Below are 13,974 nucleotides of genomic sequence, written 5' to 3' on the forward strand. Positions count from 1 at the left end.
ATATACACAATCTACCACACAATATCATATAACCTGAAATCACTGATGTGCTCAGCAATGACTGGAGCTCTTTAAATTGTTACTACACACTCTGTGCATATGCACTCTATACCTTTTATAAATTGGGATATGTGTGTATATGTATATGTTTATGTGTATGTGTGTGAGTGTGCTCTGCTGCATGTACTTTTTATAAATAAAGTTCTTTTAATTGAATTTAATGAAAAACAAGTGAACACATGAATAAATAAGAATCTTTAATCACAATCACACAGAATTAGTTTTAGTTACATCATAGTTAACCAGCCTTAAAATCAACTGTGATGGAGTAAAGGCTCAATGAAAATGTGGATGCTAATTAATAAATTGATTTGGCTGTTAAACATTAAAAGTTTTTCATTTAATTAATGTTCATGTTGTCCAGAGTCTCGAAACCTTCACAGAAACTAAAAAACTCCCAGCAGCTGAGCTGTTTTTAGTTCCTCTCCAGTCTATTTCAATCATCTTTCCACAACAAGGTGACTTCCTGGAACTCTCAGCAGTCTTTGGTGTGAGCTGAAAGTCAGTTTGATCATAAGTTTGAGTGAGAGGTCCACAATGACTGCTACTTTGCAACTAGTTTGCTTTTTCATACTGAATTTTCATCTTTGCTCGGTTTGGGACTGTCTCTACTCCAGAATGATTCCCATTGAAAAGCTGAGGGAAGGTGGTTACAGGAGGTTATGGGGGTGGTGAAGTTCAGATTTGTGTGGACAATAAGCCACATCATGAACACATGTATGCCGATCAGAAGCGTTTTCAAACAGTTAGTTTCGAAGGCAAAGGCAGACCTTGGTTACTGTAACTGTTGAAAACCAGGTCCCTGCTGGACTCCAGCTGCTGCTTCAAAACACATGTGGTTATCGACTCATGCATCATGTAACTGGTTTCATTTTCTCTGATAATGAGCTCAGGTATTTATTGGTGAAATCAGTACATTCAGGTCAGCAACATCTCTCAATTGACACATAAAAGACAGAATGTTCTCCTCTGCTTACTAAGACAGAGGCAATATTCAGTTTTTTCCCTTAAAATATTATGTCTTTTGTGGCCCTCATATTTGTTGTACTATTATGATGAAAACCTAGAAAGATTCAGGGTTCAGAAGCTCACCAAGTGTGTGGGCAGCAAACTGGACACTTACCAGCGTGCATGTAAGTGAAATTGTAGCACAGACGATGCAGTTGTGGCACTGATATATCTCACATTGGAGCATTTAGACAAGCCCAAAACTGCAGCTTCTTAAAAGTTACATGTAGACTCATCAACCAGACCTCTTATTGTTAAGGATGATTCAACCAGCACAAATAGTTAAAGTTAATCACACATATTCAGTGTTGTATTTTTAGTTTAGGTTGTTATTTATATGGTGAGGATACATTCAGAAAAATGTCATTGGACAGCTTACATCTTCAGTTTCAAAAGTTATTATGAAGTATTACATTTAAGTTTTCATATGTAACACACATATTAATATTATGTTGTCAGGGATTGAATTAGTTCTCATCAAGGATTTGAGATATATTTCTTTGGGGGATCAAGAAATAAATCATTCTTGTTACTAACAGTATAGATTTTAAGTCATTAAAAGATCAACAGTTAAAGACAGTGTTACTGCCATTGGAGGTGTAAATCCTGTCTCGCTATTTTAAGTGTGTGTCCTTGAGATTTCTGTAAGGAAAATCTGTCCAGCAGGCGCAGGTGGAAAGAACGAAGGCATGCCAAGACCTCCTCCAGGGTGGCAGGAGGAGCCAAAACACACAGCCTGTAAGGGAAAGAAAACACACAGAACACTGCAGTAACATGTACAGGACATACAGACAGACCTGTGCTTCAAGCAGCAGTCACTGACTGTGACCTGTCTTTACTTTTGTCAGTGTTCAACAGGTATTACACACTGATCCTCAGGCAGGAGAGCATCCTGTATCAGCGACATTCCCTCAGAGGACAGATTCATTGTGCACAAACATACTGAATTAGATAATGATCATGATAATACCTTTAATTGTACAGCAGCTGTGAATACAGGCCGTAAGTAACACAGCTTCACAATATAGCCTCACCATGAAAAAAACAAATAAAATAGATATAAATTAATAGAAAGGCTCTTAAAGATGCTCTTCAGTTATCCTGAAAGATTAGACCTTGAACCTTTCCAGCACTTTCCAGAATTTTCCCAAAACATTCACTAAGTGAACTTTTTCTAAAAGTTTACTTAAATTTCAAAGTGTCCTCAGTTTCCACAGGTGACACTGTTTTCCAATTCCAATTCCAAAAAATATAGACATACCCTGTGCCAAATATTCCCTCATTCTCTAAAATCTCAGAAATGTTCTCATGTTCCAAAGTATCTTAATTTTCCTTAAAACTTGCATAAAGTGAAAATAAAGTGTCCTCACTTTGAAAAATATCCTGCTTTTCCCAGAATATCCTCACTTTCCAGCAGTTCCAAAACTGTCCTCAGTCTGGAAGTCTGAAACTCAACACCCACACACACACAGCTGTTTCCCTCACCTGATATGGTAGTTCTGATCTTCTTGTCCGTTCTCACAGCCCACTCCCAAACACAGCCCTTCCTCCTCCAGTAGCATCTGGCAGTAAAACACATCTGCCTCCATTCCCAACGCCTGAAATCAATCAATAACAGATTCTTGTACCAACCGCAAGGAATCTCTTCATGACTTCTGACCAGTGAGAGCATGTGGTTCTGAAGAGATTGTCCTGATTCGAAGTCAGCCAGTGATCCAATTACTGTTAAAAATACAGCGTTGCAATGTGTAATAATAGATTTTTTTGCACAACAGGGATTCATATTAAATCATTTCTTATCACCAGTGATGCCTGTGAAGAAGAAAATATTTTTTGCTGTATTTGTGCTTTTTAACCATCACATTAGAGAGCTACTTGTGTGTGTGTGTGTGTGTGTGTGTGTGTGTGTGTGTGTGTGTTCATTTTTTACCTTATAAATAATCCCTATATTCACATTTATAACTTAACTAAGAATTTTACATTTTGAGTATTTCTCAGCTGGCCATAACTGAAGATATTTGCTTTTCACTTTCGGTTTACAAACATTAATGATGTGATCTATTATAGCAACAGGAAGTACTGCAGCCAATAACTGTCCTCTGACCTTGGCCTCCTCTCTCATCTTAGGTGGCAAATGCAGACGGGCATAAAGAAAGACTCCCGCCATTGCTGGCTGGCAGCTCATCCCTGGTAGATCATTCAGGAGCTCACAGGCACGCTGAGCATTCTTGGCCAGAGTTGTCTGAATGTGAAGAATCTCCTTTGATTGAGAAAAAAAAGGGCAAACACTGGTTACCATTCGTAAAAGCATAAGAGCTCGGTCTGGAGAGTCCCTTAAAAACGCCATGGTTATGTTGAGGCACTGACAGCACTTGTCTAATGTTTGTCACCGGTGTGTCATTATGAATGCAAGTTATGTATAACAGAATTTCTTGGTGACAGGCTTGCCTGAGGTAAACAGAGCTGCCAGTTGAGTGAACAATGAGCTTAGATTGTCGATTGACCAGAAATACGACTCATAAATGCTGATGTGGCTTCATGTCTGCTGGATGTATAAATAAGCAGCTGTTTGCTTATATGTTTTCCCTTCAACTTCATAGGCCACATGTTGAGTTTACTGCTGATTTGGCAGACTTTCCCCTTACCTTTGTGTATGTTTCATAGGAAGGATCTCCAGGTGAGGGTGGATTGACCATTGTCTCCAGACAGAGCTGAGGCAAAACTGGAGGGCTGGAAGTGCTCTGCATATTTCTGAAGTATTCATTGACTGCTGGGTCCAAGTTGATTGCCTCCATATAACCTCCTCTCAGACCACACCTAAAACACAGGGTGAGCACAGAAAAGATAGTCAGTCTCTTCTTACGCTGAAGGTGCATTCAGTCTAAACTTAAAGGGAAAGTTTCACCGCACTTTATTCACAAGAACTGGGACACAGGAATTTATTACAGCCATATGCTATGTTTATTTGGTTCACTGGCAAAGTTGTAGGTAGGCGATTGGGATGGATGTTGGGCATAAAAAGTCAAGACTTTGACACTAGGCTTGGTTAATTCAGAACAGGAGATATTATGTTTTGGTTAAATATTTTTAACCTGATGTCACGTTGACTTTTGTAATTATACAACCAGATTACTTATCTTTCCATGGCCATGATCAAGTGGTTTAACTTGGCTAGACGTAAGTACAATCATGGTTAAATTGCAACATCATGTTAAAAAAAAAAAAAAGTTCATTTCAAACCTTTTCTTGTCATACTGACAAAAATCAGAGCAGCATTATGTTTATTTCAAAATATATTTGCTGCTTCAAATTTGTGGTGTACAAGTTAGTTAGTCATTCTCTTCCTTATTTTCCTCTTGTTTCTGGAGTCGCAAAGTTTTGTAAATTGAAACATTATAACCTCAAGTTGGTACATTTCAACTTGTGAGGCAATGTCTATATTTGTGATACTCACTCTCCCATGCAGGCAGTGGATATGCTGTGGAAGGAAATCAACTCTACTGTCTGTGAGTACTTTTTTTCCATCTCAAACAGGACTTTCTTATAGGAAATAAACTCTTTGTCCTGTCCATACACACTGTCCTGGTATACCTAGAAGGTGAAAAAGGACATGAAAAAAGGGAGTTAATGTGTGAGACTGAAAACAGATCAACAAAATGTTTTAGAGTCTTGCGCAGCTTGTGATCACCTCTTCAGCCAACAAGATGAGGCCCTCAGTTGCAGCAAAATGAATCACTTCCTGTATTGTTTTCTTATCTTGCACATGACCTATCAGGACAAACAGTAGTGAGTATCAAAGGGGAGGGGAGGTAGGGAGATGAGTCAATGTGGATACTGCATGCAGTTTACCTGTGGGGTTTCCTGGGTTGCTGATGTAAATGGCTCTGGGCTTGCAGTGACCTTTTGCCTTCTTCAAAGCTTGGTGCAGCTCGTCCAGGTCTAAAGCCCAGCCTTGGTCCTCCATCAGCTGATACGGCACCAATGTCACTCCAGACATATCCAGCAACATTGGCAGAGTGTGTGGGCAGGGCATCGGGGTCAACACACCTGTCTGGGTCTCCCCCTCACCACTGCTCATCAGGTGCAAAACCAGCTTAACACAATAAAGAACAATATAATTAACAACATGTAAAAATATATGCTTTCATTCTACATTATAGTACGTTTTGTATTTAGAATAAGAGTGTGGAACTTCTTTTCTTTTTCCCAACTATGTTGGTTGCTGTTAACAAGACAAGATTATCACTGATGGACAGACTGACATGTTCTACAGCCAGGTTACAATTACAGCATTATAAGAATTCCAATAATTAACAAGTTGTGGTTAAGTAAAAAATGTAGTGTGAGTGTTGCAAATCTTTTGCCAATAAAAAAGTGAACTTTTTTTTTCAAAATGTAAGTTGTTGTTATGCTAATATGGTCACGATGACAATGTTTAACATGCCAGTGTTCAGCAGGTAATGTTTAGGATGTTTACTGTCTTAGTTAAGCGTATTAACATGTAAACATTTACTAAAATGCAATTTAGCACTAATCACAGAGAGCATATCCAGTGATGTTTATGTTTGAGGTTTTGATTGAAATGTCTCAGCATTCATTGGATGGATTGCCCGGAAATTTGGTGCAGACATTCTTGCTCCCACATGATTAACTGTAATAACTTTGGTGATCTTTGACTGTTCAAATAGCGCCATCATCAGGCAAATTGTAACCAGTCCAATACTTTGATTAATGACTAAATACCTGCAAAACAAATGGAATTCCATCACTCAACTGTGCATTGCATTTAGTGCTAATTTGCATATGTTAACATGATTCACAGACTTGTAGCATGCATGTAGACTCAGTCTATCTATATGTTTTCTAAGCTGATTAATAGACTTTCATTCATAATGAACTATGCAGATGCTCCAAACAACATACGGACAGACTCTTCTGACAACCGCTAGAGATGATGATGTTTTCTGGGTGTGAAGTCACTCCACCATCTCGCCTCATGATGAACTCAGCAATAATTTGCTGGATATGTGGTATACCACGGGACGTTGTGGAGTATGAACCTGTCAACCACAAGGTGGATAGAGGAGCCATGAGAGCAGAGGTGCCAGTCAAAGAAATTCCATGAACTATTTTGGGCCAAACATCTTCAAATAAATTATTGCAATTCATTCTCACCCACACTCCCTCCACAGGCACCTAGAAGCTTCTGTGCCCTCTGCCTGACATCCAGAGGAAGGCTCTGTTCTTTGAGGAGCTCAGGATACAAACACACTGCCAACACCTGAGGAAGCAAATAGGGAATGACAGGCACAGAGCGACTCAGTTTGTAGCTGTCAGACTGATCACAGGGGATCAAGACAGGAGGTGCAGCAGGGACAAACATTCACAAATATAAAAACACCAACCTGCCGAACAAATGAGATGGGAGCCATTCCTGCATGGTGGGGATCACCTGCACTGATATCAATCACCTTCTTGAAGGGTTTCTTTGCTCCCTGAGAAGAACACAGTGTGAATTAGATACAAGTTCATGCTGGATGTATTTTTCAACCCTGACAGTCTAGTTTCATCCTTCCATTTCTTTAACTGCCTAATATCCAATTTCCCTCCTTTTATTTCACCTCCTTAAGCTTTCAGAAGTTTGTTATGTAAGAGCACCTGATTTCACTCAAAGCGATAGTATTATGTGTACATTCTGTATTAGCAGTGTTCATTTCTTCAACAAAAATTATGACATGAAACATTTGTTGTTTTTTTCCCACAATGAAATCAAGACAAAAACTAAATACATGTCCAAAGTATCTAGGACACTCAACCCTGGAAAGCTGTGAGAAATAATAGATTTTACCTTCAACGCCTCTAATTATTCAGCATCCAGTAACTGAAGTGTAAATATCTGCCAATAATACATGGTTTAGTGTGTAATGTGTGTGTGTGTTTTAAAAATCTGGACCACCTCATACATAGCACAGCATTCTAGGGATGTTGTATTTCTTAATTTCAAATTTGTAAGCTATGTATTTCAGGAGAAACCTCATGATAACTTGTTTTAAAGGGAAAACATTCACTTCTTATAAAAGCCTTGCCTTGGTAATTGCCTAGACTATCTGCAAAATATGTCAAAGAACAAAATGTTTATTAAATATTTGAATTGTTTCAATTTGGATCATCTAAAAGATGATGGAGACCGCCCTTTGGATGACGGTTGAATCAATATTGTTTCACTACATTGTCTCAATATATAATCAGCTGAAATGTAACTACAGACGGTGGTTGAATCAATATTAATTCAGCCACTTGCAGTTGAAAATCCAACATTTATTCAACATCAAGAAGTGTGAATGATGGATGTTGAAAAGCTAACGCTAAACTGTTTTGCTGCTGCAGTAAATGTTCAATAATGCCAATAATGTATGAAAGATTTGGGATATTCTAAGGTTTAAATAAAGTTTCTGGCTTAAGGTAAAAATGAGCAGGCAACAACTGAAGGCATGTGAATAGGAATTTCCCCTCACGGGACAAATAAAGGAATATTGATTTGAATATTGATCTTGAATAGGAATCAATAGGGAAAGAGAGTAAGCTTGGAGATGGGAGCTAAACTGCACAGCTGGCTTAACTTTGTATGAAGACGTAGCTGATGGCATATGAAGAGTTGGAAAAGTGGGGAAAGGTCTACTTAGCATGAATGGGACTGACAAGTTTAATGAATCACATAATGACCGAAGGATGTTGAACATTTTAATGTTTGAATGGGCTTTCCATCTGAAAGCATGAATGAGCAGATAGTCTGGAAAAATTGGAGCTGTACCCAACTCCAAACCTTAAACTAACAGCAGAACATTATGGGAACACAACAATGACTTTGTTTTTTTACATCGGAAATGCAACATCTAGGGAACATTCCCACAACCAAAAAATAATGTTCCCAAAAGGTTTTGGGAGCCGCATTTTCCTTGCTGAGTACATTCATTGCTCTGAGTCGTCAATGAGCTAACTACCCAGCAGTATGGGGCATCTATACATGCGACTGTAGAATCCCATTCTTTAGCGGCATTTCGCTGTGAAGGGCCAAGTGGTATTAAGGTCAGTATTCCTGTGCCAAATACAATCAAAGACACCACATAAAAGGCAGAGCAAACTCCAGCTTCCAAACTCATCCTAAAAGCCCTTTTTCATAAACCTCAAGAATGAAACATACTCTTTAAAAATCCAAATAACAAAGTGTAAATGCAACCTATATTTTGGTTGTCAAATAGCTCTGTAATACTTGATTTAACTATCTACCTTGAAAAGACAAAAGCAAAGTTGATGATTAGCTGCTGAAAAAGTAAAGTGTTGACCCAGGACCTGTCCCCAAGTGTGACAGTGTACAGTATGTGCCCATCAGTTTTTCGTTTCTGGTTTATCATCTACAGGTCTTCTTTTTAAAAAAAAAAAAAAAAAAAAAAAAAATCAGCCAGAGGCATTTTGGAACAGAAAAACAAGTTGGTGTAGTTCAGTTTTGAACAGAGAAACCCGAAGTATCCACAGGCTGTTTTAGTCATGTGAACAGTTCATTCTGCACAACCAGTCAATGCAGAGAATGCAGTCAATCCAACTTTTGGTGGGGGTGGGCTGCTCTCTAATGTTCTGGGTTGCTGAGTATTACCATTTTTTAGTGCTTAATATTTTACCTCACCCAGAAGGAAAAACGTAATTATGTTTTGTTTTGTTTTTTTTGTTTTTTTTTTACACCGCTATAGTTATTAAATACCTATATTTGCAAGTTTTAATTACAAAACGTGTGATGAGTCTATAAAATATGATGCACTGTTACAGCTTACTGCCCACCTGTAAGGCCACGTAAAGTAGTTAAAATTAAGGCTTAGCAGACCCTCAACGTTAAATACTGCAAATATGTTAATATATCATTAACAACAATCCAATAACACGATGTATCGGATAATATAACACTGACAGGGTCCACTCTTCAAGAGAATTTTTACCTTTGAAAACTCAGGTAGCCTCCGCGGTGCAGTTAAAGGATAAAATAAGTGATTGTAATTGTATTAGAGTGTTTTTACACACTAATATTGCTGTTTTTACGTAAGGTTCTGAAGAGCTTTGCCTTCCATCACCGCTGATAATCGTCAAGAAAAAAAAAAAAAAGGAACAGAGGATAATACGTCGTTTCATTCATTGAAAGGTGCATCATCGCGTCTTCTGTAGACCACTTTGGTGAACTCAAACAGTGAAACAGATTAGTTCAGGTGTGTTCCATTTCCAACTCACCTGTCTGATCTCCTCTGTGATGCGTGCAGCCACACTTTGCAGGCTCGTTGGGGCTCTGATCCCACGCACCCTGGGGTTCACCTCCCGCACAGAACGCATCTTTTCTGGGTGATTGATAAGATTTCAGTGGAATCAGTGCTCCTAGACCACTACAGGTGAGGTCTCCGTGATAATATGAGGGTGTGCTGTGCTGTGCTGTGCTGTGCTGTGGTATGTGCATGTGTGCGCACAGTTGGTCTCTTAACACATGGGAACACAGGTGAGCTGTGGGTTGATGACATCATCAACCCAGCATCGGGATTCCCTAAGAAAAAACACATTTTCTTTCTCTCAGCTCATTGCATTTGTGCTTCTGTCTGGAACAGATGAGATGGGTTCAAATTAATTCATAATATGAATATTAATATGAACAACATTAATATTAATGTTAATATTAATGATAATAATTAATACCATTATTATCATTATAACTTTACTGCTAATATCTGATGGTTTTGGAATAATATTACTGCTGCATTCATGTGTATTTTACTGCTGTAAATGTTTAAGGTTGAGCTCATTTCAACTACACTATAAACTGTTGGGTAGTTTAAGATACAGCAATGCATCATATTCATCATATATCTATAAGATAAGATATTTTTTTTCTGAGATGTAGTGGAATTGACAGATAAAGTTACATAAAATAGGAATAGTCCAGTAAAGCACCAGTACCTCAAATTTGGACTCAAGTACAGTACTTGATTAAATGTAATTAGTTACATTCCACTGATGTAAACAGATAAATTAAGACATAAACGGGCTTACTTAATATCCACGTGTGATCAGTTTCTGCCACCAAATAGTTGAAAAACAGACAAAAGATGCCTCAAAGTGTCAATCCAATTTTACTGTCAGTTTTGTAACATCAGTTGGATGTTTGACTCACATCATTGATGAGTGAGTATGTGGGAATTTTTCTGCCGAGGCAAATTTACACAGGAGAATAAAATAAAGCTCCACCAACATTAACATAGACAAAGACCCTCCAGGGTGAGCATAGTATAGACAGAGCGGGTGGAGACTGGAGGAGCAGGCTCTTAAGTATCTCAGTCTGTGTCTTACCTCAGATAGTGCTTGCCAGTAGATTTATTGTTTGATATCCTGCTCCTTCAAACACACCTTTTTCCTCCAGTAACCTCTCACAGCCTGTAGGTGTGGAGAGTCATGAGGAGCATCACCGGCAGTCAACCAAATGCAGGGTTTCAACAGCCCAACCTGAAAGTGATCCCTTACCCCCCAATAAATACTACCAGCACATACACCCCTCCACCCTCAGCCGTCACGGCTGGCCAGGTAAGAAGAGGGCTCCAAAGACTCCACCCAGGAAAGGCTACTGACTGTCCAACTGCATAAGCAGCATATCAAGTCATGTGCTGTACAGCTATGTGGAATCCTGCAGCACATCTTCAGCCTGAGCTGCACACTCAAAAAGCTTTCCATACTGTGGAAGATGTCATGCCTGGTCCAGGTACCCAAAAAGGGGCACCCCAAAGTCTTTAATGATTGCAGAACATGGCCCTGACATCCCACATGGTGAAGACCCTTAAGAAACTGATCCTCCCACAGTTTCTGAGGAACCTGCTTGGAAGCCCTCCCCTGAGGGGAAGGTTCCTCAGAAACTGACTTCAATTATAACTTGGAGTCATGCCACCTGCAGAGGTTCAGCGGTGACTTTCCCATCGTGGGTGGACAAATGCCAGTGGACAACAGAAGGAGAAATACAGAGGTCTGGTTGATGACTTTGTTGGATGGTGCAGACTGAACCAAATGAATAATGTTTACATCCATTGTTTCATGTTGTCATTGATACAGTGGTGCCGTGGAGAAGATGTCTGTCTTTTGTGGAGGGGGCTGGCATTCAAGACTCCATGGTGCTGAAGAGTGGTGGGTTATAATACATATAATACATACAATATGTATGTATATGTATCCTTGGGCAAGATACTGAACCCCAAAACTGTCCCCGATGCTGTGCCATCAGTGTGTGAATTCACATGTGCGTCACTTTGGATAAAAGTGTCTGCCAAATGAGTAATTATAATTGTAATCCTCACTTGATAAATCAAGGGCCAGTAGCAATACTGAGATGTTCTTTAGATAATCCTCAGTGACATAAAATTACAGGTTGTGTGTAGCTGAACCAGGCTCTTACAGGTTGTCTCTAAACTCTGAAATTGACATTTCCGTTGCAGTATAGGCCTACGTGCAGCTTAAACTATTTCCAGCTGTATATTAGCTTACAGCTGTTACAATTTAGAAGAGAGCTGCCGTTAACGAAAGAGGTTTCCCTTCCCTTTCCTTCAACCCAGGCCACCAAAGATCTTAGAGGTAAGATTCCTGTTTTGCATGTTGCTGTGTGTCACTCCCTGGCTGTCAAATACCAATGCTTTGTCATTCCCCTCTGTGTTTCATGTATGTTCTCTCTCTCTCCCTATCTGTCTGTCTTTGTCTGTGTCTGAGTTGAACTGGACGTGGTCCACCTGCTCCCCTCCTGCTGCCAGCCCACCTGCACACTGAGGTACATCAAGCACAACCTACACAGTATATAAACCCTGGCCCTTCACACCAGTCTTTGGCAGATTGTCAGTTGTCCTATGTGGTACTTTATCTCAGCTCCTGAATTGCTCTAACCTTGTGAAATTACTCAGTGCTTGATTTTCCTGATCTCGCGTCCGTGTTTTGTCTCCTCTATGTAGAAACGATGGGTCACAAGCAGGACTTTCATCCAGGCGACCAGGGTTCATGTCCGTGTGGAATCAAAAGTGAAACCTTTTCCTAAACCTGACCAAGTTATTTTTTGTGTCTAAGCCTCATCGAACTGCAACCGTTTCATGAGGTAAACTGTGTGTCAGAAAGGCTTTTCCTAGCTTGATTGTTTTTTAAACTTAAAGTAGTTTTGGTGCCTATACCTAAAACTGTGAACATTTCACAACAGCCACGATTTCACAATGTTACCCAGGTGTGAGGGCTGAACAGGCCTCCTGTACTGCAGTGCCTGGGTAACAGTGTTTATGTATATATTGAGTTATATCAAGAATAATAGTTAGTGGTAGCTGATTTCCAACAGGTATACCACGGCACTCCTGGTGTGCTGGGAAATGTCATTCTCAATTCCATAGAACACAGGCTGACATTGGAATTCAGTTAGCTTACAATTTCAGACTTTAGCTTCTCACTTTTCATGTCAGGAAAAGTAAACTGTAAGGCAGCTATCAAAACCAGTTTTGGGACATTTATGGAAAAACCTAAGCCTTAGGTCTCTGAGCTGGTGTCTCCCATGACATTGGCTGGGTGACAAGTGACAGTTGGCATTAAAGTTGTTAAATGAAAATTCAGGTATTTTTCAACCTCTGTGACATTGTGGGCAAATCTCATGTGTTGACTTTGCATGCACGCCTGTTGTAAAAATTTGGAAAGTGAAACATCCTAGTTCTTAACACCAAATCAGTCAATTAGGAGCCACAGTGAAGTAGTAGCATTTAAAAGTTGAGTTCCTCTCACTGATAGTTAACTGAAAGCTCTGCTTTCAGCTCAGCCAGGAGACAAAGTTGAGAGCTTATTACATGATCCAGGAAGCCACGGAAACACTAATGATTCATTAATGATCTATAAACTCTGTTGAAATAGGTTGACAGCTGAGCTATCATCCTTTATAAACAATGCTTGTAATCCCCTAGTTTGTACTGTAACTGAAATGGAGCTGCAACCATTAGTTGATTAACCAATTAGGACATCAACAGAAAATTAATTTATCAAAGATTAATCGTTTATCAGCAAACATTTCAAATATTGTCATAATTGTTATCGCTAATGCTCCGCTCTCTGTATACTCAATATTTGTAGTATTTAACATTTTATCTGCTTAACATCTGCATGTTAGCATTCAGAATCAGAATCAGAATCAGAATGCCTTTATTAGTCCCCCGAAGGAGAAATTCCATTTCAGTTCCATCCCGTCCAAGAAATGCAAAAAAGACAGTGACACATAACAGGGGAGGACAGGAGCGGGAGAACTGTGGGTCGCACACATGGAGAGCGCCACGTTTACTTAGATGAGAAAGAGGAAAAACAAGAGGGAAGAGGGTAAAAAAAAGCAACTCCCAAACTAAGATCCTGTGGGGGGGACAGCGGGGGGGGGGGGGGGGGGGGGGGAGTTGGGGAGGGTAGGTGTCACCGTACAGACACTGGGGGCGCGTGCACGCAGCCACATTTGAGTGCCTCGCAACTGCAACAAGGGAGGGAGGGGGGTGGGAGCCAAGAAGGCGTTGAGTTGGAGGTTGTGTGCGTGTCATATGTGTCTTCGTGTGTGTGTATGTGTAAGCCCGTGTACTTCATCTCCACTCAGTCCAACCCATTATCTCTGCCGTCTGATAACTGATGACGAAGACACAGCCGTAGCCTCGGAGAGTTCTGATCCAGAAACAAAGTTCACAGGAGTAGGGGGGTGATGGGGGAGGAGATGAGGCCGGAGCATCTTGTCTGCATAACATGCAGGAGAGTGGAGAGACACCGGCCTTGGGAAGGCCGGCTATCTCAGGGAGCCAATGAAGATAACAATTGTTTTGGGGCAGGCCGACACTGCAAATTTTC

The 13,974-nt window shown here is 40.0% G+C and overlaps 1 protein-coding gene across 1 annotated transcript; it reads right to left on the bottom strand.

The window, feature by feature from the left end:
- Positions 1–245: 245 nt before the first annotated feature.
- Positions 246–9,556, bottom strand: LOC143318017 (alanine aminotransferase 2-like). Its single transcript, XM_076725900.1, has 11 exons — positions 9,343–9,556; positions 6,474–6,563; positions 6,244–6,349; positions 5,992–6,128; positions 4,918–5,161; positions 4,757–4,836; positions 4,523–4,659; positions 3,714–3,885; positions 3,173–3,328; positions 2,554–2,666; positions 246–1,804 (listed from the first exon to the last, which is right to left on the bottom strand). Exons 1-11 carry the CDS (start codon positions 9,439–9,441, stop codon positions 1,651–1,653), a joined length of 1,488 nt encoding a protein of 495 aa, XP_076582015.1. The 5' UTR covers positions 9,442–9,556; the 3' UTR covers positions 246–1,650.
- Positions 9,557–13,974: the final 4,418 nt, after the last annotated feature.

This window comes from Chaetodon auriga, chromosome 3, assembly GCF_051107435.1.
Source record: "Chaetodon auriga isolate fChaAug3 chromosome 3, fChaAug3.hap1, whole genome shotgun sequence".
Classification (NCBI taxonomy): Eukaryota; Metazoa; Chordata; class Actinopteri; order Chaetodontiformes; family Chaetodontidae; genus Chaetodon; species Chaetodon auriga.

Bases quoted from the DNA above. Each gene is read 5' to 3' on its own strand.
- LOC143318017 (XM_076725900.1), bottom strand. From the start codon at position 9,441: ATGCGTTCTGTGCGGGAGGTGAACCCCAGGGTGCGTGGGATCAGAGCC. The intron at 3,329-3,713 runs GTAAGGGGAAAG...TCTCAATCAAAG, and splicing joins CCTATGAAACATACACAAAG to GAGATTCTTCACATTCAGAC. The intron at 2,667-3,172 runs GTCAGAGGACAG...GATTGATTTCAG, and splicing joins AGATGAGAGAGGAGGCCAAG to GCGTTGGGAATGGAGGCAGA.